The sequence below is a fragment of the Scyliorhinus torazame genome, chromosome 10 (assembly GCF_047496885.1).
Source record: "Scyliorhinus torazame isolate Kashiwa2021f chromosome 10, sScyTor2.1, whole genome shotgun sequence".
Lineage (NCBI taxonomy): Eukaryota > Metazoa > Chordata > Chondrichthyes > Carcharhiniformes > Scyliorhinidae > Scyliorhinus > Scyliorhinus torazame.
In genome coordinates, this window is record NC_092716.1 from 131,717,706 (window position 1) to 131,741,832 (window position 24,127).

At 45.2% G+C, this 24,127-nt stretch overlaps 1 protein-coding gene across 1 annotated transcript in view; it reads right to left on the reverse strand.

Annotated features, from left to right (window-relative positions):
* Positions 1–24,127, reverse strand: part of LOC140430933 (myosin-binding protein C, cardiac-type-like) — a 249,902-nt gene that overhangs the window by 106,593 nt on the left and 119,182 nt on the right. The window contains exons 16-18 of the mRNA XM_072518761.1: positions 15,412–15,578; positions 8,048–8,213; positions 755–861 (exon numbers count right to left, since the gene is read on the reverse strand). Coding sequence (XP_072374862.1) covers positions 755–861; positions 8,048–8,213; positions 15,412–15,578 — 440 coding nt within the window. The remainder of the gene's footprint in view (positions 1–754; positions 862–8,047; positions 8,214–15,411; positions 15,579–24,127) is intronic.

Genomic DNA, 24,127 nt, shown 5'->3' on the forward strand with positions numbered 1-24,127 from the left:
AACACGTTCTCCTCGCTCAGCATCACATACCAGCTGGCTCGCCAAGTGAGCGCTGGGTAGGTCGATTGGCCATGCCAGAAAATTGCCCCTCAGTGTCCAAAGATATGCAGTTGGATTACGGGGATAGGGCGAGAGAGTGGGTGTAGGTGGGGTGCTATTTCGGAGGGTTGGTGCAAACCTGATGGGCCAAATGGCCTCCTTCTGCACTGTAGGGATTCTATGACTTCTGATTGGCTTTGCTTAATTAGAGGTAGAGAAAGTATATACGATAAACTGTTGCCTTTTGTTGTTAAGAATTGTTTAACTGTTAATTGAAAAGCTATTTTCTGCGATGCTAATGTATGTAATCCTGTGTCAATAATAACGTTTGTTTTAATATAAAAGATATCTGTTGGTCAGGGAAGTCATTCCTGGGGTGAATTATCCTTTCCCCACAGTTTTACAAATTAAAAAGGTGTTTGTGGTTCTTGTCCAGTATCCAAACAAATGCCGGGGTCTGGTCCAGGATCTTAACCTCTCAAAGCCTAACGAAAGATGAGGAAACCAGTTTAACTGCACTCAACTAACTTCCCAGTTGAGAGTTCACTAAATTGAGCAACAAGGTTAGTGAAAAGCCTGGAGAAGTGAGGATTTTGCTGACACTCTCGTCCCCTACACAATATCAGTAGATGCCATTCACCTCTGCAATGCTGTAGTGCACACAGTTACTCAGAGGGTTGGTTTGACTGCAGAAACTGCAGTGTCTGTCGCTCACCCAGAAAATTCAACTTGGCCGAGAGGTTGAAGGCAAACCCATCAGGTACAAAGGTGTAATCGCCCTGATCTTGTGGTCTCACATTGTCAATCACAAGTTTGTGGATCCTGTGGAACAGAAGTACAACAAAGTGTAAATCGGCATGTCTGGGAAGCTGATGTAGAAAATAGGAAAATAGGAGCTGGGAACAGCCTGAGGGATTAAGGATGAAATCACTTCACTGATAGGAGAGGTACAATGAGAGGTATGTAGGCAGTGGATTATTTATGGGAAGAATTAGGAAATGGAAAAGGATTTAAGATTGCATCGCTGCAAAAAGAGGCATGCTGTAGAAGCTTTTCACCGTGCACTCATCACAAGAATATAGATATAAAGACAAAGACAACAACTTATATGGCATGAGAAGAAAGTGATGATTGATTGGCAGAGGCATTGACATGGCGATGCACCAGGTGACTGACAGTTAACTGCCAAGCACTGTTTGAAATTTAAACCAGGCAGCTTGATCCTGATTGGTTAAATTGGGATTTGTATAGTTCCCCATGCTTTAAGATTGGTCTTATCAACAACCTTGTAAATATAGTCTGAGCCATTTGCTCACCAAGCAAACTTGGTGCTGAAATAGGGCACATCATAGGCATCCTGAGGGATAATGGCTCCCCTGATCAGATCATTTCATGCATCTATATCATGGAAATTCTTGAAAGGGCCTAAGCCCATCACTTTTGGCCCTGAAAAGTGGCAAATCTATCGCAGAATATCCTGGAAGGACAAAGTATCTCAAAAATTCAATCACGGGTGAACCAGCCCTTTCATGCTGCTACTATGCCTCACTATACTTAAAGGAATGTGCATATCATTTGCGATGCATGTTAAACCACAAATTAAGTTACTGATGAAGAAATGCTGTTCGCTTTGGAACTGATCAGAAGTGGTATACTCCACTAATAGGATGTTGCCATCAAGACTGAAAGACAGTTTGATTATCATACAAATGAGTAATGCAGTATATGAAAGTTTGCAAATCTCAAAACACAGTGGCCAACATCAGCTGTGATTCTGCAATTGGACACCATTTGCTACATAATCCACAGTATGCTGAGAATTATGCTGACAACTAAATTTAACATTGTCTGTCGAGCTTGCGGTGAAGTGCATTTGTGTGTACCTGAAGCTACATAAATAAGAACATAAGAACTAGGAGCAGGAGTAGGCCATCTGGCCCCTCGAGCCTGCTCCACCATTCAATGAGATCATGGCTGATCTTTTGTGGACTCAGCTCCACTTTCCGGCCCGAACACCATAACCCTTAATCCCTTTATTCTTCAAAAAACTATCTATCTTTATCTTAAAAACATTTAATGAAGGAGCCTCTACTGCTTCACTGGGCAAGGAATTCCATAGATTCACAACCCTTTGGGTGAAGAAGTTCCTCCTAAACTCAGTCCTAAATCTACTTCCCCTTATTTTGAGGCTATGCCCCCTCGTTCTGCTTTTACCCGCCAGTGGAAACAACCTGCCCGCATCTATCCTATCTATTCCCTTCATAATCTTATATGTTTCTATAAGATCCCCCCTCATCCTTCTAAATTCCAATGAGTACAGTCCCAGTCTACTCAACCTCTCCTCGTAATCCAACCCCTTCAGCTCTGGGATTAACCTAGTGAATCTCCTCTGCACACCCTCCAGTGCCAGTACGTCCTTTCTCAAGTAAGGAGACCAAAACTGAACACAATACTCCAGGTGTGGCCTCACTAACACCTTATACAATTGCAGCATAACCTCCCTAGTCTTAAACTCCATCCCTCTAGCAATGAAGGACAAAATTCCATTTGCCTTCCTAATCACCTGTTGCACCTGAAAACCAACTTTTTGCGACTCATGCACTAGCACACCCAGGTCTCTCTGCACAGCAGCATGTTTTAATATTTTATCATTTAAATAATAATCCCTTTTGCTGTTATTATATATTGTATATTGCATATACAGACAGTATATGTAGACAGAAAGAAGTTTACACACATTGCACCTGTTTCAGCTAAACAAAATACAAGACAGGCATTCACTGGTTCACTCCTCAGGGCATGGCCTTGACCAGAGTCATGTTGCCTGGTTTAAATTTCAAACAGTAACCTGGGGCATTCTCCATGGTAATGTCTCTAACACCGTGTTTTTCGAACTTTTTTTCCGGGGACCCATTTTTACCAACCGGCAGACCTTCGCGACCCACGCCGACCGACCTTCGCGACCCACGCCGGCCGACCTTCACGACCCACACCGGCCAACCTTTGCGACCCACGCCGGCCGACCTTCGCGGCCCACGCCGGCTGACCTTCGCGACTCACGGCGGCCAACATGCGCGACCCACGCCGGCCGACCTTCGCGACCCATGCCGGCCGACCTTCGCGACTCACGCCGCCCGACCTGCGCGACCCACGCCGGCCGACATGCGCGACCCACCATTTTCTCTTACCTTGTTTGTTGCTGACAAAAATGGAGAAAATGGTTTTGGGTTCCTTTGGCACCAATGGTCCCTTTGTCCCCCGAACTTGTAAAAAAAAAGGCTGCGACCATATAAAAACAAATGCTGCTGCACTACGCATGCGTGCCCGATCATCGGGGTGCATGCGCATTTTGTGCATGCGCACCGATGATCGGACACGCACGCGCAGTGCGGCTGACTTTTTCTTATCTATTCCTGGCCATTTTGAAGGCCGCTCGCAGCCGGGATTATTAAAAGTCGGCTGCTGCGGCTGTTGCGCGCGGAGTTGCGCGATCGGGATTGCCGCGACGGACGGCTCCGTGACCCTCCCGCGACCCGCCCGCGGGTCGCGCCCCCGAGTTTGACAATGCCTGCTCTAACATATTAGGGTCTACTTGTGAACCATTCAGCAGTTTCTTCTCAGACAGTATAAATTGTTGCTTTCACCTTATGTTGGTCTCCTTGTGAAGTATCCTGATGAGTGCAAGATGAAATGATTCGACATATCGCTTTTCAGGAATACTCAAGTTCTGTAGTACCGGAGATTGTAACCTCTCTCGGAGATTGTAACTTCTCTCGGAGATTGTAAATTCTCTCGGAGATTGTAAATTGGCAAGTCATGTTGCAGCTGTATAGAACCTTAGTTAGGCCACACTTGGAGTATAGTGTTCAATTCTGGTCGCCACACTACCAGAAGGATGTGGAGGCTTTAGAGAGGGTGCAGAAGAGATTTACCAGAATGTTGCCTGGTATGGAGGGCATTAGCTATGAGGAGCGGTTGAATAAACTCGGTTTGTTCTCACTGGAACGAAGGAGGTTGAGGGGAGACCTGATAGAGGTATACAAAATTATGAGGGGCATAAACAGAGTGGATAGTCAGAGGCTTTTCCCCAGGGTAGAGGGGTCAATTACTAGGGGGCACAGGTTTAAGGTGAGAGGGGCAAGGTTTAGAGTAGATGTACGAGGCAAGTTTTTTACGCAGAGGGTAGTGGGTGCCTGGAACTCGCTACCGGAGGAGGTAGTGGAAGCAGGGACGATAGGGACATTTAAGGGGCATCTTGACAAATATATGAATAGGATGGGAATAGAAGGATACGGACCCAGGAAGTGTAGAAGATTATAGTTTAGTCGGGCAGCATGGTCGGCACGGGCTTGGAGGGCCGAAGGGCCTGTTCCTGTGCTGTACATTTCTTTGTTCTTTGTTCTTTGTTTGTAAATTCTCTCGGAGATTGTAACCTCTCTCGGAGATTGTAACTTCTCTCGGAGATTGTAATCTCTCTCAGAGATTGTAACCTCTCTCGAAGATTGTAAATTCTCTCGGAGACTGTAACCTCTCTCGGAGATTGTAAACTCTCTCGAAGACTGTAACCTCTTTCGGAGATTGTAAACTCTCTTGGAGATTGTAAATTCTCTCGGAGATTGTAAACTTTCCTGGTGATTGTAAACTCTCCCAGAGATTGTCAACTCTCCCGGAGATTGTAAACTCTTCAGGAGATTGTAAACTCTCCCGGAGATTGTAAACTCTCCCAGAGATTTTAAACTCTTTCAGAGATTGTAAAGTCTCCGGAACATCGGTAAGCTCTCTCGGTGATTGTAAACTCTCAAGGAGATTTTAAACTCTTTCGGAGATTGTAAACTCTCCCGGAGATCATAGAACTTACAGGGCAGAAGGAGGCCATTTGACCAATGAGTCTGCACCCGTCCTTGGAAAGAGCACCCTACCTGAGCCCACTTATCCACCCTATCCCTGTAACCCATTAACCCCACCTAACCTTTTTGGACACTAAGGGCAAATTAGAATGGACAATCCACCTAACCTGCACATCTTTGGACTGTGGGAGGAAACCGGAGCACCCGGAGGAAACCCACGCAGACAAGGTGAGAACGTGCAGACTCCGCACAGACAGTGACCCAAGCCGGGAATCGAACCTGGGACCCAGGAGCTGTGAAGCAACTGTGCTAACCACTGTGCTACCGTGCTGCCTCGAAGATTGTAAACTCTCCCAGAAATTGTAAACTCTCCCGGATATTATAAACTCTCCCAAAGGGGTTGGTTTATCCCAGTGGGCTAAACAGCTGGCTTGTAATGCAGGACAAGGCCAGCAGCGCGGGTTCAATTCCTGTACCCGCCTCCCCGAACAGGCGCCGGAATGTGGCGACTAGGGACTTTTCACAGTATCTTCATTGGACCTACTTATGATAATAAGCGATTATTATTGTTATTATTATTAGATTGTAAACTCTCTCGGTGATTGCAAAGACTCTTGGAGATTGTAAACACTCCCAAATATTGTAAACTCTCCCAAAGATTGTAAACACTCCCGGGGATTGTAAACTTTCCCAGAGATTGTAAACTCTCCCAGAGATTGTAAACTCTCCCGGAGATTGTAAACTCTCCCGGAGATTGTAAACTCTCCCGGAGATTGTACACTCTTTCGGAGATTGTAAACTCTTTCGGAGATTGTAAACTCTCCTGGAGATTGTACACTCTTTCGGAGATTATAAACTCTCCCGAAGATTGTTCACTCTTTCGGAGATTGTAAACTCTTATGGAGATTGTAAACACTCCCAAAGATTGTACACTCTCCTGGAGATTGTATACTCTCCCGGAGATTGTAAACTCTTTCGGAGATTGTAAACTCTTTCGGAGATTGTAAACTCTTTCGGAGATTGTAAACTCTCCCGGAGATTGTAAACTCTTTCGGAGATTGTAAACTCTTTCGGAGATTGTAAACTCTCCTGATGATTGTAAACACTCCCAAAGATTGTACACTCTCCTGGAGATTGTATACTCTCCCGGAGATTGTAAACTCTTTCGGAGATTGTAAACACTCCCAAAGATTGTACACTCTCCTGGAGATTGTATACTCTCCCGGAGATTGTAAACTCTTTCGGAGATTGTAAACTCTTTCGGAGATTGTAAACTCTTTCGGAGATTGTAAACTCTCCCGGAGATTGTAAACTCTTTCGGAGATTGTAAACTCTCCCGGAGATTGTAAACTCTTTCGGAGATTGTAAACTCTCCTGATGATTGTAAACTCTCCTGGAGATTGTAAACTCTGCTCGAGATTGTAAACTCTCCCGGAGATTGTAAACTCGATGGGCCGAATGGCCTCCTCCTGCACTGTAAATTCTATGAAATTCTATGAAGATTGTAAACTCTCCCAGAGATTGTAAACTCTCCTAGAGATTGTAAACTCTTTTGATGATTGTAAACTCTTTCGGAGATTGTAAACTCTCCTGATGATTGTAAACTCTCCTGGAGATTGTACACTCTTTCGGAGATTATAAACTCTCCCGAAGATTGTACACTCTTTCGGAGATTGTAAACTCATTCAGAGATAGTAAACACTCCCAAAGATTGTACACTCTCCTGGAGATTGTAAACTCTGCTAGAGATTGTAAACTCTCCCGGAGATTGTAAACTCGATGGGCCGAATGGCCTCCTTCTGCACTGTAAATTCTATGAAGATTGTAAACTCTCCCAGAGATTGTAAACTCTCTCAGAGATTGTAAACTCTTTTGGTGATTGTAAACTCTCCTGATGATTGTAAACTCTCCTGGAGATTGTAAACTCTGCTAGAGATTGTAAACTCTCCTGGAGATTGTACACTCTTTCGGAGATTATAAACTCTCCCGAAGATTGTACACTCTTTCGGAGATTGTAAACTCATTCGGAGATTGTAAACACTCCCAAAGATTGTACACTCTCCTGGAGATTGTAAACTCTGCTAGAGATTGTAAACTCTCCCGGAGATTGTAAACTCGATGGGCCGAATGGCCTCCTTCTGCACTGTAAATTCTATGAAATTCTATGAAGATTGTAAACTCTCCCAGAGATTGTAAACTCTCCCAGAGATTGTAAACTCTTTTGGTGATTGTAAACTCTCCTGATGATTGTAAACTCTCCTGGAGATTGTAAACTCTGCTGGAGATTGTAAACTCTCCCAGAGATTGTAAACTCTTTTGGTGATTGTAAACTCTCCTGATGATTGTAAACTCTCCCGGAGATTGTAAACTCTCCCAGAGATTGTAAACTCTCCTGGAGATTGTAAACTCTGCTGGAGATTGTAAACTCTCCTGGAGATTGTAAACTCTCCTGATGATTGTAAACTCTCCCAGAGATTGTAAACTCTGCTGGAGATTGTAAACTCTCCTGGAGATTGTACACTCTTTCAGAGATTATAAACTCTCCCGAAGATTGTACACTCTTTCGGAGATTGTAAACTCTTTCGGAGATTGTAAACACTCCCAAAGATTGTACACTCTCCTGGAGATTGTAAACACTCCCGGAGATTGTAAACTCTCCCGGAGATTGTAAACTCTCTCGGAGATTGTAAACTCTTTCGGAGATTGTAAACTCTTTCGGAGATTATAAACTCTTTCGGAGATTATAAACTCTCCCGAAGATTGTACACTCTTTCGGAGATTGTAAACTCTTTTGGTGATTGTAAACTCTCCCGGAGATTGTAAACTCTCCTGCTGATTGTAAACTCTCCTGGAGATTGTAAACTCTGCTAGAGATTGTAAACTCTCCCGGAGATTGTAAACTCGATGGGCCGAATGGCCTCCTTCTGCACTGTAAATTCTATGAAGATTGTAAACTCTCCCAGAGATTGTAAACTCTCCCAGAGATTGTTAACTCTTTTGGTGATTGTAAACTCTCTTGATGATTGTAAACTCTCCTGGAGATTGTAAACTCTGCTAGAGATTGTAAACTCTCCCGGTGATTGTAAACTCTGCCGGAGATTGTAAACTCTCCCAGAGTTTGTAAACCCTCCCGCACACCCACCAACTCCAGATTGATTTACCTGCCAATGTGTGTGAGTTGCAGTCTGTCGCTGGGCATAACCTCCACACCGTTCTTGAACCATTTTCCTTGGACCTTTTCATCAGACACCTCACACTTGAAGATGGCTTGTTCCTGTGCTTTTACTGTCAGATCCGCAATATTCTGATAAATCTCCAGTTGTTTTTCTGTATGTGACAGGGGAAGTTGGGTTAATATACCCAAGTCCAGCACATTAATATCAATCAACAGGAGCGGTGATAGTCATTTTAGCCATAGGGAACATCACTGAATGCTCCCCTCCACTCTGATAAAACAATCTCATTACTATCCCTCAGTTAATGCTAGGTCCATGCCACAACATCCCTTTAATCGTCTGGTCTTTCATTTGCTAACAAGTCTATTTTTTGTTCCTTAAACAAAAAATATCACCCCAAGTAACCTTAGCAAACCTTTTCATTATTTCGTCAAGTTAATTAAACACCATTTACTTTTAACAAATCGGTGTTGGCTTCCGTGTTTTTTTTTACTAACCCACATTTTCTCAAGTGGCAATTAACTTTGCCCAGGATTATTGTCTCTACGGGTTTCCCCACCACTGACATTAGAATAACTGCTCTGTAGTCACTTGGTTCATCCGTTGTCTCTTTTTGAAGAGGAGTGTATTATTTACAGTCGTCCCATCTTCTGGAATGACCCATATCCAAGGATTATGGGGAACAGTGTGAGCAGAACCAATTTCCAACCTTACGTCCCTCAGTAACCAGTATGTATCCCATCTGGACTGGTAATTAGGACTGTTAATCTTTTAAATATCTCCTCATTATTGATGTGTATCCTATCCAATATCTCCAGTACCTCTTCATTTACATTGGCAGCATCCCCTTTTCCAGGGAAGACACTAAAGTTACTCATTTCCTACCTCAACCACACTCTCTTCCTCCAGAGGTACATCTCCTAATTAGCCCCTCCCTTCCTTTCAATGCCCTTTTGCTATTTATGTGTTTTTAAAATACTTTCAGCTTCTGGAATGTTAGCCACCCAACATACTCTCATACTCTATCTTTGCCCCTCTTACTCCTTTTAAATCTCCTGTAATTTCTACATTCAGCTTGTTTACTACGATGTTGTGAAGACAGTAATTAATAGAAGCTTCCCTTTTCTTGTCTCATTTTGACCATGTCCATGAAATTAAATTCCTGAACTCCCCATTTCTCCGAACAATTTTCCTTCCAAAAATGACATCAGCAACACGCAGGCCATCTTCTTGTAACAGCTGTGCCAGGTGCCATTTTGGGGGTGACGTACAGGGAGTATTTGCTGGAAATACGCAGTGTTGACAGCTCGTCCCGTCAATCAGTGTGCAATGCTGTGACTTTGGAACTCAATGCTCCAGCTAACCTCACACAACTGAACAAGCAGCAGAAAGGACCCCTCCCCCACCACCCACAGCATTCTACTTCGAGGGGCTCATCAATTATTTTTAGTTCAAAAACAGAAAATACTGGACAATCTCAGCAGGTCTGACAGCATCTGTGGAGAGATAAAGGAGCTACCGTTTCCAGTCTGGATGACTCTTTGTCAAAGTTAGAGAACTGGAAATGGGGACAGATTTATACTGTTTTCGGGGGATACATGGACGGGTGGGGCTGGATTCGGGGGCCAGCAACAGGTGGAGATTGACAAAGATATTGAGAACAGAAGACAAAAGGAATGTAAATGGGGGTGATTAAGGCTAAGAAGGATGTTGATAGTGGCACACTAAGAGATTAGAATGTGTGACTGGCTGAACAAAGGTGAGCAGTGTATCAAAGGGCAACTGGGAACTGATGGCCCAAGTGGGGCGAGGAGAGGGGATCAATGGTGAGGAAAAAACAGAGGTGGGCAAAGAGTGTAAAAGGGTGCAAGTGGGGAAGGACATTCCATCCTTGTGTACCAGGCCATTGGTGCTGCCCTAGCCAAGCACCAGAATTCAATTGTGCCAAATCCACGCTGTACAAAGATGGGGTGTGGTTTGGCATGCTGTACCCTGCCATGCTATGGATCACGTGTCAGGGCAAAGAGCTATACTTTACATTCCAGAGGAGTCCAACATGTTTGCCCAGAAAAATGGACTGGACAAGCAACAATAGAGGGCAATGGCCAGAACGCAAGCTGAAAGAATTCAAGAGGGGCAAGGTCGACCACGTGCAGGGGTGCAGAGGGAGCAGGGGTAGGGGAGAGAGGTAGACAGGGTTAAATTGGGGAATCTGACTGTTAGGGAAGCCGCTACACTAGCGAGCAGGCTGGTGTGTGGAAGTATAGCAAAGAAGGAGGCCGCAGCATGTCTCCCGGGAGGGAGGGAACACCTGGCAGGGAGGAAGGGAGAAACGCAATTTCAGGGAAAACAAAGGACAAAATGGGGGAGACCGGGTGGGTAGAGAAGGGTGTAAAGCCAAGGGTGGAGGGGGAGGGGCACAATCTGTAGACTGTACAGGGTAAGGGGGGGGGTGAAGGGAGGGTGAGGATAGAGTGTTCATAGAATTTACAGTGCAGAAGGAGGCCATTCGGCCCATCGAGTCTGCACCGGCTCTTGGAAAGAGCACCCTACCCAAGGTCAACACCTCCACCCTATCCCCATAACCCTACCCAACACTAAGGGCAATTTTGGACACTAAGGGCAATTTATCACGGCCAATCCACCTAACCTGCACATCTTTGGACTGTGGGAGGAAACCGGAGCACCCGGAGGAAACCCACACACATACGGGGAGAACGTGCAGACTCCGCACAGACAGTGACCCAAACCGGAATTGAACCTGGGACCCTGGAGCTGTGAAGCAATTGTGCTATCCACAATGCTACCGTGCTGCCCTCAAAAGAAAAACTTCCTGAGCCTGACGTGTTGGTTGTAACAGGTTCACACGTGGCGACGGCGAAAATGAGAACGTAATTGGCAGCCACCTTGAATGCCCCGTGAGCAAGGACAGGCCCAGACAAACATGCCCAGGCCCACAGGGTGAGTATGGTTGACCCCCAGGAAGTGGGGGAGGGAGGGAGGCCTCCCCATCTGGATAATATTTTTGCAATATAAATTTAGAGTACCCAATTCTTTTTTTTTCAATAAAGGGGAAATTTAGCGTGACCAATCCACCTCGCCTGCACATCTTTGGGTTGTGGGGTTGGGACCCACGCAAACACGGGGAGAATGTGCAAATCATCCAGATAGTAACATGGAATACAAAGGGTCTCACCGGGCCGGTGAAAAGATCCAGAGTCCTCGCCCATCTCAAGAGTATGAGGGTGGACGTAGTCTTCCTACAGGAGACACAGCCAAGAGAGAGATACCGACTGTGGGTAAGGAAGAGCTTGGTGGGACAAGCGTTCCATGCATGTTTCGACACTAGGACACACTGGGGGGGGAAGGAGGGGGGTCGGCCATACTTGTTAACAGGACAGTTTCTTCACGGTGACGAGCACAGTGACGGACCCGGGGTGAGGGGTTGGGGAGGATTCGTTATGGTCAGCAGGACCCTGGAAGTGACCTCGGTAGTTTTGGTAAACATATGCGCCCTGTATCGGGACGACGCAGATTTGTCAAAAAAAAAATGGCCTAGACACCCGGCGTCTCATCATGGTGGGGGTGGGGGGGGGGGGCGACATTAACTGCGTACAGGACCCATCAATGGACAGATTCAATCCCAAGACAGGAACCATGTCAGGTATGGCACAGGGATTAAACGGCTTTATGGAGCAGATGTTGGGGGGGGGGGGCATGCACAAGGCCTACTCACTATAGACTTCTTTGTCGTAGGGAAAAGGGTGCTTCCTTGTGTAACAAAGGCGGAATGCTCTGCGATTGTAATTTCCAACCTCGCACCACACATGGATATGTGGTTGGAGAAGTGACGGGTCCAACACCCCCATGAAGCCTGGACCAGCTCTCCTTGCCGATAAGGAATTCTGTACAAAGATATCCCAAGCCATCGACGGTTATGTAACCTGCAACCAGAATGGGGAGGTCTCACCCTCCACGTTCTGGGAGGCACTGAAGGCGGTGATCAGGGGGAAATCAGGGGGCCTTTTCCAAACATGGAGACAAGGCCTGTTGCATGCTGGCTCATGAGCTAAGAAAGCAAGCAGCCTGAAGTTAGGGACAGAAATGGCAGAATGGTGGCAGACCCAGCCGAGGTTAACGAGGCCTTTGCAAACCATTACCGAGGGCTGTACACCTCCGAACTCCCGGAGGGGGACTCAGAGATGAAGCAGCTCCTTGACAGACTAGATATACCAGTAGAGGGAGGGAGGACAGGAAACAAGGGCTGCAAGCCTAGCTAGAGCTGAGCGAAATTTTGGAATGCATTAATTCCATGCAGTCAGGGGGAGTGCCGGGACCGGATGGGTTCCCGGTGGACCTTTACAAAACGTCTGCAGCAGCACTGGCCCCGCACTTGCGGAAGATGTTCATCAACCCCTGCCCCTCGTGCCCAACCAGATCCAACGGGTAACATGGTGGGCCCGGTCTGCACTACCTCCCCTCTTCACCCCCACATCTGGCCATTCCCCCTGGGACTTTGGACTCTGCCCTCCGCACCCCTGCCCCACTGATGCCTAGCACTGTGGGGTCTCTGGCCCTGACACCTGCCAGGGTACCATTAGCTGGAGCTACTCATGTCAGCAGAATGCTCCGCAACCCCGTCCGGTGCCCTCATATAGGAGCTCCTGTGGGTGCTGCCCTTGGGTGGGCCGCATGCTGTCCCGCTAGCGGGTGTCGGCCGGTTGGGGAGGTGGGGCGGGGTAAGAGTTGGTGGGTAGAGAGATGGAAAGCGGGGGTGGGGGTGGAGGGTGGTGGGTGGTGTGGTGGACAGTGGGGTACCCACTGTCACTCTGATGTCACTCTGCATAACCACAGGCTATGGTGGGCGGACACTGGGGTGCGCATCAGGATGCTGCCATGCAGGCCATGTCAATGGTGGTCCTTGCATGGGTGTCTCTGTCCAGTGGGGGTGGGGTTTACCCTGACCCCACGGGCCAAAGAACAAAGAAAAATACAGCACAAGAACAGGCCCTTCAGCCCTCCATGCCTGTGCCGATCATGCTGCCCGTCTAAATTAAAATCTTCTACACTTTCGGGGTCCGTATCCCTCTATTCCCATCCGATTCATGTATTTGTCAAGATGCCCTTTAAACGTCACTATCGTCCCTGCTTCCACCACCTCCTCCGGTAGCGAGTTCCTAGCACCCACTACCCTCTATGTAAAAAAGACTTGCCTCGTACATCTCCTCTAAACCTTGCCCCTCGCACCTTAAACCTATGTCCCCGAGTAATTGACCGCTACCCAGGGAAAAAGCCTCTGACTATCCACTCTGTCTATGCCCCTCATAATTTTGCAGACCTCTATCAAGTCGTCCCTCAACCTCCTTCGTTCCAGTGAGAACAAACCGAGTTTATTCAACCGCTCCTCATAGCTAATGCCCTCCATACCAGGCAACATTCTGGTAAATCTCTTCTGCACCCTCTCTAAAGCCTCCACATCCTTCTGGTAGTGTGGCAACCAGAATTGAACACTATACTCCAAGTGTGGCCTAACTAAGCTTCTATACAGCTGCAAAAGCTGCAGCATGCCCATCCCATGGTCAACCCCTGTTTACCTCCGCTGCTCCCCCAGGCCTGGCAGATGCCTCCCCTCCTCCCAGCCAGCCCTGCCAGTGGCAGGACCGGCAGCCCATGGTTGGGCCTCTGCACGTCCTACTTCCTCTCTCTGCCGCATCGGTGATTTTTGAAGCCACAAGTGAAACTCACTGTAGGTAATTCTTCCTGGCGGAGGCGGAGCATCGGGGAAACCTTGGAGAATACCATGTCAGACACGCTAATGATATGTGGACGGCGTTTACTGTACAAGCGGAGTAGAACGCACTGGCACCGCTGTGGAGGCACCGGAGCATGGCATTCTGGCGGGCGCCCGGCGCCGGCCACAATTTTGGCCTCACGACTTATTCTCTGCCAACTGCCTTTCCTGATCTTGGCATTGGCAGATGAAGAATTCCGCCCATTGTGTTTAGCCTCAGTTAGATGGTCACAGCCCAGTTAGTGGGATAGAGATGATATGGATAATGGGAGGTGTTGAAGCAGTTAGGTGTTGAGTTTTCAGTTAAATAACTTGCAGTGAACTGAACAGGAGCTCTGTGCCATTTGCTGGGAAGTTAAAGAGTAGATTGACACAGGCAAGAATCTGCAGGCTGTTTCCTGAAGGATCTTTCTCTTTTAAAGCAGTTTATCTAAGACATCTCTTTACTGCAAGTATTGCTGGGGTTTGCTAACCGCATTTTGATCTGAGATGGGTTTGCGTGATTGGACAAAAAAAATAGCAAATTCATTTTATTGTTAAGCATTGTTGAGTGGTAATTGAAAGCTATTTATTGTATGATGTTAAAGTTGGTTTAATCCAGGACAGCTCAGTGGCGCAGTGGGTTAGCTTTGCTGCCTCATGACGCCGAGGTCCCAGGTTCAATTCCGGCTCTGGGTCACTGTCTGTGTGGAGTTTGCACATTCTCCCTGTGTTTGCGTGGGTTTCGCCCCCGCAGTCCAAAGATGTGCAGGCTAGGTGGATTGACCACGCTAAATTGCTCCTTAATTGTAAAAAATGAATTGGGTACTCTAACTTTAAAAAAAAGTTAGTTTAATCCTGTGTTATGGAGACCCTGGGCTGGATTCTCTGGTCGCCGACACCGAAATCACGTTCGGCGGATGGCCGGAGAATACGAGTTCCCGACCAAATCAGGGGCGGCGCCGCTTTTGCGATGCTGCACCCCCTCCAAAGTGACGTATTGACGTCCTCAGGACATTGCCTGAGACCCGCCCCCCGATGCTCCGCCCCTGACCAGCCGAGTTCCCGATGGCGTGGGATATGTGTGGTCTCATCCATTGGGAACTCGGCGTGGCGGACTTAGTCCAGCGCCGCCACAGTTGGGACAGGACCGATCCGCGGGCAGGGTGGACATTATTCAGGGCTGGGGGCACTGTGGGGGGGGGGTGGTCCGGGATGTGGGAGCCGGCAGAACGGGAGGGCTTTTCGTGGGCCAGGACCGTGAACAGCCTCCGCCACGTAGCACGGCGCGGCCGCTGCAGGCCGCCACCATGAGCATGCGCGGCCACGGACCCGGCAATTCTCCGCAGCGTATCGGCAGCTAGAGCCGGGTGCCCTCCGCTGCCGACATGCTAGCTCCCAGCAAAACGGGGAATTGGTGGCCGTTTTGCGCCATTTTTTCATGCGTAAAACGGCAACGTTCCCACACCAGCATGGGGACATTGCCCCAGAATCGGACAATCCAGCCCCCTATTTTCTCAGCTCACACTCTGGTGTGAGCGAAGTATGCAACATTCTCTAATACAGCTTCCACTCCTACCTTGCACCAGCAGCTCTGCCACAGACTGTCCTCCATTGGTTTTGGCAGTGTAGTGACCTGCATCTTCCTTGGTGGCCTCGTTGATGAAAAGTGTGTGTTTCTTGCCATCTTTTTTGAAACGGTACTTGAAGGTCTCTTCACGTTTCAGCTCCTGACCATTCCACTCCCTGCGCACATGGAAAATGGTAAAAGCTTTGTAATATCTGACTGTACTGCCCTCACTGCATTGTCACAGGTTTCTAAGGTCTGACTATACTGGGATCTCACTGCAATGTAACAGGGTTGCAATGTCTGATTGTACTGCTCTCGCTAAAGTGCGAGAGGTATGTAAAGTCTGACTGTACTGCTCTCACTGCATTGTGGCAGGTTTGTAAAGTCAGACTATTACTCACTGCAGTGCAACAGGTTTGTACTGTCTGACTGTACTGCTCTCACTGCACGGTGATAAGTTTGAATGTCTGACAGTACTGCTTTCACTGCAGTGTGACAGGATGGTAATGTCTGACTGTATTACCCTCCCAGGAGTGTGACAAGTGTGTAATGTCTGACTATACCTCTCTCGCTACTTTGTGGCAGGGTTGTGTTATGGGCCAGGGTTTAGAGAACCCCAAAGTGTCTCATGGAGTTCACCTGACCCACAACTTTTGATAGATTGTGGTATGGGGAGCACACGGCCCACTTCACAGGTTTGGTACAGCAGAAATGGAAAAGTATATTTTAAAACAAAACAATGTTTATTCTATGAACTCAAGTCAACCTTTTTAAAATATACAGTGAACATCTTAGCAACCATCAATTCAAATATAACCCCCGAAGAATACAACACTAAGTAATCCTTTAAGCTTTCCTTTTAACATCCATAAGACTTAAAACACCTTTTACCAGAAGCACATTAGGTTGACATTCACTACTGAGAACATTTATAATTCTGAATTCACCAAATGATCAAGAGATAGTCATTTCATGATAGAGAGATCAACAGTACACCTGCTTGGTCTGGCTTCAGCTCCAACACGAAAACGAAACTAAAACACACCCTGCAGCCTGCTCAAAAACGAAAGTAAAAAGCTGACAGACAGCCCAGCTCCACCCACTCTGACATCACTGCAGTAGTAAACACCCATTTCTTGAAGGTACTCTCACTACAGATAATTATATACACACCCATTTATAAACACCCATTTCTTAAAGGTACTCTCACATGACACCTCACCCCAAGAAAAAAAAACCCATCAACTTCAAGATGGTTTCATTTTTCACCTTTTCACTATGCTTTAAGAAATGCACACAGTAAATATGCCTTTTCATTTCAAAAAAACAAACAACACACGCAAACAGGTACAACAATATGGTACATTTTTTGTTTTTCCTCCAACTGGAATCCTTCTCGTTGACAGTCTCTTTGAACAAGAAGGTCCTTGCACGATCCGTCCATTTCTCTACGCCTCGGCATGTTTCTTGTAATTCTTCAACACAGGATCATTGGTTATCACAGCTTTCAGGCAGTCAAATGCCTGTTGAAACTCCGCTGTCCACTGGAGTTTGTTACGCTTGTTGAGCAAGTCTGTCAGTGGAGCGACCACACTACAAAACTTTTGCACAGATGTTCGATTAAATCCACTCATGCCAAGAAATCGCATTATTTCTCTTCGTCTTGAGGGTATTGAAAACTCCTCAATAACTGTTGGTTTCACATCCCATGTGACCATTCGACCCTGTCCGATTGTATGGCCAAGGAAAGTGACTTGGGCTTTTCCAAATTCACTTTTGGCTAGGTTTATCACCAGACCCACCTCCTGAAGTCAATCGAATAACTCCATCAGATGTTTTAAATGTTCTTTCCATGTCTGGCTGAAAATTACCAGATCGTCGATGTATACCGCACAATTGGGTAATCCTGAAACAACTTTGTTAGTTAACCATTGAAATGTGGCTGGGGCATTTTTCATGCCAAATGGCATAACTTTGAATTGGTATATACCATCTGGAGTCACAAAAGCTGAAATCTCCTTCGCCCTTTCGGATAAAGGTACCTGCCAGTGACCTTTAAGTAAAATCCAATTTGGAAATAAAAGCGGATTGTCCCACTTTCTCAATGCAATCCTCCAAACGTGGGATAGGATAAGAGTCCGTTCTTGTAACTGCATTCACGTTTCTATAGTCCACACACAACCGTTGGGTACCGTCTGGTTTAGGCATTAGTTAGGCCCCATTTAGAATACTGTGAGCAATTTTGGGCCCCACACCTCAGGAAGGACATACTGGCACTGGAGCGGGTCCAGCGGAGATTCACACGGATGATCCCGGGAATGGTAGGCCTAACATATGATGAACGTCTGAGGATCCTGGGATTATATTCATTGGAGTTTAGGAGGTTGAGGGGAGATCTAATAGAAACTTACAAGATAATGAATGGCTTAGATAGGGTGGGTGTAGGGAAGTTGTTTCCATTAGCAGGGGAGACTAGGACCCGGGGGCACAGCCTTGGAATAATAGGGAGTCACTTTAGAACAGAGATGAGGAGAAATTTCTTCAGCCAGAGAATGGTGGGTCTGTGGAATTCATTGCCACAGAGGGCGGTGGAGGCCGGGACGTTGAGTGTCTTTAAGACAGAAGTTGATAAATTCTTGATTTCTCGAGGAATTAAGGGCTATGGAGAGAGAGCGGGTAAATGGAGTTGAAATCAGCCATGATTGAATGGCGGAGTGGACTCGATGGGCCGAATGGCCTTACTTCCGCTCCTATGTCTTATGGTCTTAGGTACCATCACTATGGGTGAGCTCCATTGGCTGCAACCCACTTCAATTATGCCATTTTTAAGCATACTCTCAATCTCTTTGTTAACCTGTGCCAATTTTAAAGGGTTAAGTCTATATGGATGTTGTTTGATTGGAACAGCATTTCCCACATCTACATCATGTATAGCCATTTTATTACTTCCCAATGTATCGCCACAAATATGCCCATGTGATATCAATAACTCTTTCAGGTCAGTTTGTTTTTCCTCTGGAATGTAACTCCACAATTTATCCCAATTTTTAAGAACATCCTCGTTTTCCAATTTAATTTGAGGTATGTCAAATTCACAGTTATCTGGATTTGGTTTGTCACTTTGAGTTAGAATCATTAAAACCTCCTTTTTCTCTCCTTCCCTTTCAAAGTACCTTTTAAGCATATGCATATGACACACTCGGTGAGTCTTCCTTCTATCTGGTGTTTTTACCACATAATTTAGCTCACTTAATTTCTGTTCAATCTGATAAGGTCCACAAAATCTAGCTTTTAAAGGCTCACCTACCACTGGTAACAACACAAAACTTTATCTCCACTGGCAAAACTACGAATTTTGGATTTCTTGTCCGCTACTATTTTTCCATCACATTTTGTGCAACTTTTAAATGTTGTCTAGCCAATTCACCTGCTCTATTTAATCGCTCCCTAAAATTTGACAGGTAATCCAATAATGTCATTTCCGATTCCTCACTCACCAATTTTTCCTTAATCAATTTAAGTGGTCTTCTTACCTCATGACCAAAAATTAGTTCAAATGGACTAAATTTGGTTGACTCATTAGGTGCATCCCTAATTGAAAACAGTACGAATGGAATTCCTTTATCCCAATCCTCTGGATGATCGTGGCAATAAGTCCTCAACATTGTCTTTACTGTCCGATGCCACCTTTCTAACGCTCCCTGCGATTCTGGATGGTACGCAGTTGATTTTTATTGTTTTATTCCTAAGCTATCCATAACTTCTTTGAAAAACCTTGAGGTAAAATTCGATCCTTGATCCGATTGTATTTCTGTGGGTAGTCCATATCTAGTAAAGAATTTAAGTAACTCCGCCACAATCTTTTTAGCTGTAATATTACGTACTGGAATGGCCTCTGGAAACCTAGTAGACACATCCATTATAGTCAAAAGATATTGATTCCCATTTTTCGTTTTAGGAAGCGGTCCTACGCCATCAATTAGGACCCTTGTAAAAGGTTCCTCAAATGCTGGAATGGGTATTAGGGGCGCTGGTTTTATCACTGCTTGAGGTTTCACTATCACTTGTCATGTGTGACATGATTGACAAAATTTAACTACATCTTTATGTAGTCCAGGCCAATAAAAATGTTTCTGGATTTTAGCTTGAGTTTTCCTTATTCCCAAATGACCTCCCGCTGGTACCTCATGTGCAACTCGCAACACCTCCTTTCTATACCCTACCGGCAATACTACTTGATGAACTTCTGCCCATTTTTCATCCGCCTGCATATGTAAAGGTCTCTATTTTCTCATCACTTTTAAGGCAATAACACTCTGGTATACATTCAAATTCCTCTTCTGTGTATGCTTTCTGATACATCCATTTTATTTCTACATCTTTCTGTTGTAACTCTGCCAATTTTCCTGAACTAAAAATATCCACCTCATCCTCCACCTGTTCTTGTTGTTTTTCAATCATCTGATCAAAAATTGTTTCTGATAATTGCACTTCAATGCCATCTTCACTCCCACCTGTGATCCAGCTATATCATTACCCAAGATAAACTGTATTCTTGGACAAGATAGTTTCTCTATTACTCCTACTACCATTTCACCACTCTTCACTGGACTTTCCAACCTTACCTTATATAATGGAACACTACTCCTCTCACCCTGAATTCCACATATTACCACCTTTTCTGGCAACATTCTTCCCAGACTACATAACTCCTCATCCCTTACCATTAAAGATTGACTAGCTCCCGTATCTCTTAAAATTGTGACTTCTTTATCTGCTCCTCCTGATACACATGAGTAAACCTTACCCACACAAGTAAATTCTTTTCGAGATCTGGCACCTTCTTATCAATCACCTCTTGATCAGGCTGTACAATCGTTTGCACCTCCTTCGCTTCACTTGGGCTTTCCTTTACCACTTTAACAAACGCCACTGTCTTATCCTATTTTACCACATCAGCCTTCCCAGTGCTTTTCTTCAACCACCAACACTGTGACTTTACATGGCCCAGTTTATTACAGTGAAAACATTTGAAACTTTCCATTTCTTTTCCACCCTCCTGGATTTCTTTTTTAATCTGAGGTACACTCTCCTTATTATCTCCCATGAGATCACCTTTACTTTTACCACTTGAGTATTTCTCATGTCCCCAGTTTCAATCCCTCACAGGCTGAAACTGATGTCAGAAACCAAGCTTTGATTTATGAACTAATTCATAATCATCTGCCATTTCTGCTGCTAATCTCGCAGTTTTAACCCTCTGCCCTTCCACATGAATTCTCACTACATCAGGAATTGAATTTTTAAACTCCTCCAAAAGTATATTTTCTCTGAGAGCTTCATATGTTTTGTCTATTTTCAAAGCCCTTATCCACCTATCAAAATTTCTCTGTTTGATCATTTCAAACTCCATGTATGTTTGACCAAATTCTTTCCTTAAATTTCTAAACCTTTGTCTGTAGGCTTCAGGCACTAGTTCATATGCATCTAAGATGGATTACGTCACCTCCTCATATGTCCCAGATACCTCCTCCGGTAGTGATCCAAACACTTCATTAGCCCTACCTATCAGCTTTGTTTGAATCAGTAATACCCACATGTCCTGTGGCCATTTCATTTGTTTAGCTGCCTTCTCAAATGAAATGAATAAGGCTTCCACCTCCTTCTCATCAAATCTTGGCAATGCTTGGACATATTTAAATAGATCCCCACCAAGCCTTCGACTATGACCCTCTTTCTCACTATCCTCAACGCTATCTTCCAACTGTACGTTTCCCTTTACGCCTGCCAATTTTAACTGACTGTCATGTTTCATGGCCATTTTCTGAAGTTCAAACTCTCTCTCTTTATCTTTTTCCATGATCTGTATCTCCCTTTCTCTTTCTTTTTGTTCTGCTAGGGCTATTCTTTCTGTTTTCCTTTCTTATCTCTCTTTTTACTCTCTCTCTCTTTTGTGTTCAAGCTGCTGTAATGCTTTCTCATGTTCCATTTGTTTAATTTGTAACTGAATTTTTTGCCATTTCCAATGAGTCAAACTGTATCTCAGGCAACTTTAAATGCTTAGCCACCACCATAATTACCTCATCTTTTTGCATTTTGTCAGATAATGTGAACTGCAATGTTTTTGCCAAATCAAACAGTCTGCTTTTAGTCTCTGTCCGTAAGGTACTGCGTGTGACCGTCTCCACCCCCAAAAACTTCAGAGCCCCTGAAAGAGCCATTGCCCACAACACACTCCCCACTTAAACTAAAATACCACACTTGATAGGCAACCACAATATGCTCACCCCTCACTGTCTTTAAGTTCACTAAGCCAATGCAATGGATAGACTATTATCCCGGACGATCCCCAGTTTGTTATGGGCCAGGGTTTAGAGAACCCCAAAGTGTATCATGGAGTTCACCTGACCCACAACTTTTAATAGATTGTGGTATGGGAGCACACAGCCCACTCTCCAGGTGTGGTAGAGCAGAAATGGAAAAGTATTTTTTAAAAACAAAACAATGTTTAATCTATGAACTCAAGTTAACCTTTTTAAAACATACAGTGAACATCTTAGCAACCATCAATTGAAATATAACCCCCAAAGAATACAACACTAAGTAATCCTTTAAGCTTTCCTTTTAACATCCATAAGATTTAAAACACCTTTTACCAGAAGCACATTAGGTTTACATTCACTACTGAGAACATTTATAATTCTGAATTCACCAAATGATCAAGAGATAGTCTTTTCATGGCAGAGAGAACAGCAGCACACCTGCTCTGTCTGGCTTCAGCTCCAACACTGAAAACGAAACTAAAACACACCCTGCAGTCTACTCAAAACCAAAAGTAAAAAGCTGACAGACAGCCCAGCTCCACCCACTCTCTGACATCACTGCAGTAGCAAACACCGATTTCTTAAAGGTACTCTCACTACAGATGTTTATATACACACCCATTTATAAACACCCATTTCTTAAAGGTACTCTCACTACAGATGTTTATATACACACCCATTTATAAACACCCATTTCTTAAAGGTACTCTCACATAACACTTGTAACATCTGACTGTATAGCTCTCACTGCCTTGTGGCAGGATTGTAATGTATGGTTGTACTGCTCTTGCTGCATGGTGACAGATTTGTAATGTCTGATTGTACTGATTTAATTGCAGTGTGACAGGTTTGTCATGTCTGACTGTACTGCTCTTGCTGCATTGTAACAGGTTTGTAATAACTGGGTCATGTTGTGACTGCAATGATACAGGTTTGTAATAACTGGGTATTGCCAAGGGTGCTGTGTGGCATTTTTAATAACTGGGTATTTCTCTGGCCGCAGTGAGACAAGTTTGTTATAACTGGGTAATGCTCTTCCTGCAGTGTGATAAGTTTGTAATAACTGAGTAATTCTCTGGCTGCAGTGCGACAGGTTTGGAATAACTGGGTAATGCTCTGGCTGCAATGTGATAGGATTGCAATATGTGGGCAATTTTCTGGCTGCAGTGTGATGGGTTTGTAATAACTGGGCAATGCTCTGACTGCAATAACTCAGTTATTCAAATACTGTAATAACTGGGTAAAGCCCTGGTTGCAGTGTGACATGTTTGTAATGGCTGGGTAATGCTCTAGCTGCAGTTCCACAGGTTTGTAATGTCTGACTGTACTGCTTTCGCTGCAGTGTGACATGTTTGTAATTCTCGCTGTGTTGTGACAGTTTTTTAATGTCTCACTGTACTTGCTCGCTGCAGGGTGACAGGTTTGAATGTCTGACTGTATCGCTCTCACTGCAATGTGACAGGTTTGAAATGTCTGACTGCATTGCTCTCACTGCATGGTGATAGGTTAGCAATGTCTCTTTGTACTGCTCTTGCTGCAGCATGGAAGGTTTGTAATGTCTGACTGTATTGTTCTTGCTGCATTGTGACAACTTTGTAATGTCTGACTTTACTGCCCTCGCTGCATTGAATATAAGAACATAAGAACAAGGAGCAGGAGTAGACCATCTGGCCCCTCGAGCCTGCTCCGCCATTCAACGAGATCATGGCTGATCTTTTGTGGACTCAGCTCCACTTTCCGGCCCGAACACCTTAGTCCCTTTATTCTTCAAAAAACTACCTATCTTTATCTTAAAAACATTTAATGAAGGAGCCTCAACTGCTTCACTGGGCAAGGAATTCCATAGATTCACAACCCTTTGGGTGAAGACGTTCCTCCTAAGCTCAGTTCTAAATCTACTTCCCCTTATTTTGAGGCTATGCCCCCTAGTTCTGCTTTCACCCGCCAGTGGAAACAACCTGCCTGCATCTATCCTATCTATTCCCCTCATAATTTTATATGTTTCTATAAGATCCCCCCGCATCCTTCTTAATTTGAACGAGTACAGTCCCAGTCTACTCAACCTCTCCTCGTAATCCAACCCCTTCAGCTCTGGGATTAACCTAGTGAATCTCCTCTGCACACCCTCCAGCGCCAGTATGTCCTTCCTCAGGTAAGGAGACCAAAGCTGAACACAATACTCCAGGTGTGGCCTCACTAACACCGTATACAATTGCAGCATAACCTCCCTAGTCTTAAACTCCATCCCTCTAGCAATGAAGGACAAAACTAAATTTGCCTTCTTAAATCACCTGTTGCACCTGCAAACCAACTTTTTGTGACTCATGCACTAGCACACCCAGGTCTCTCTGCACAGCAGCATGTTTTAATATTTTATCATTTAAATAATAATCCCTTTTGCT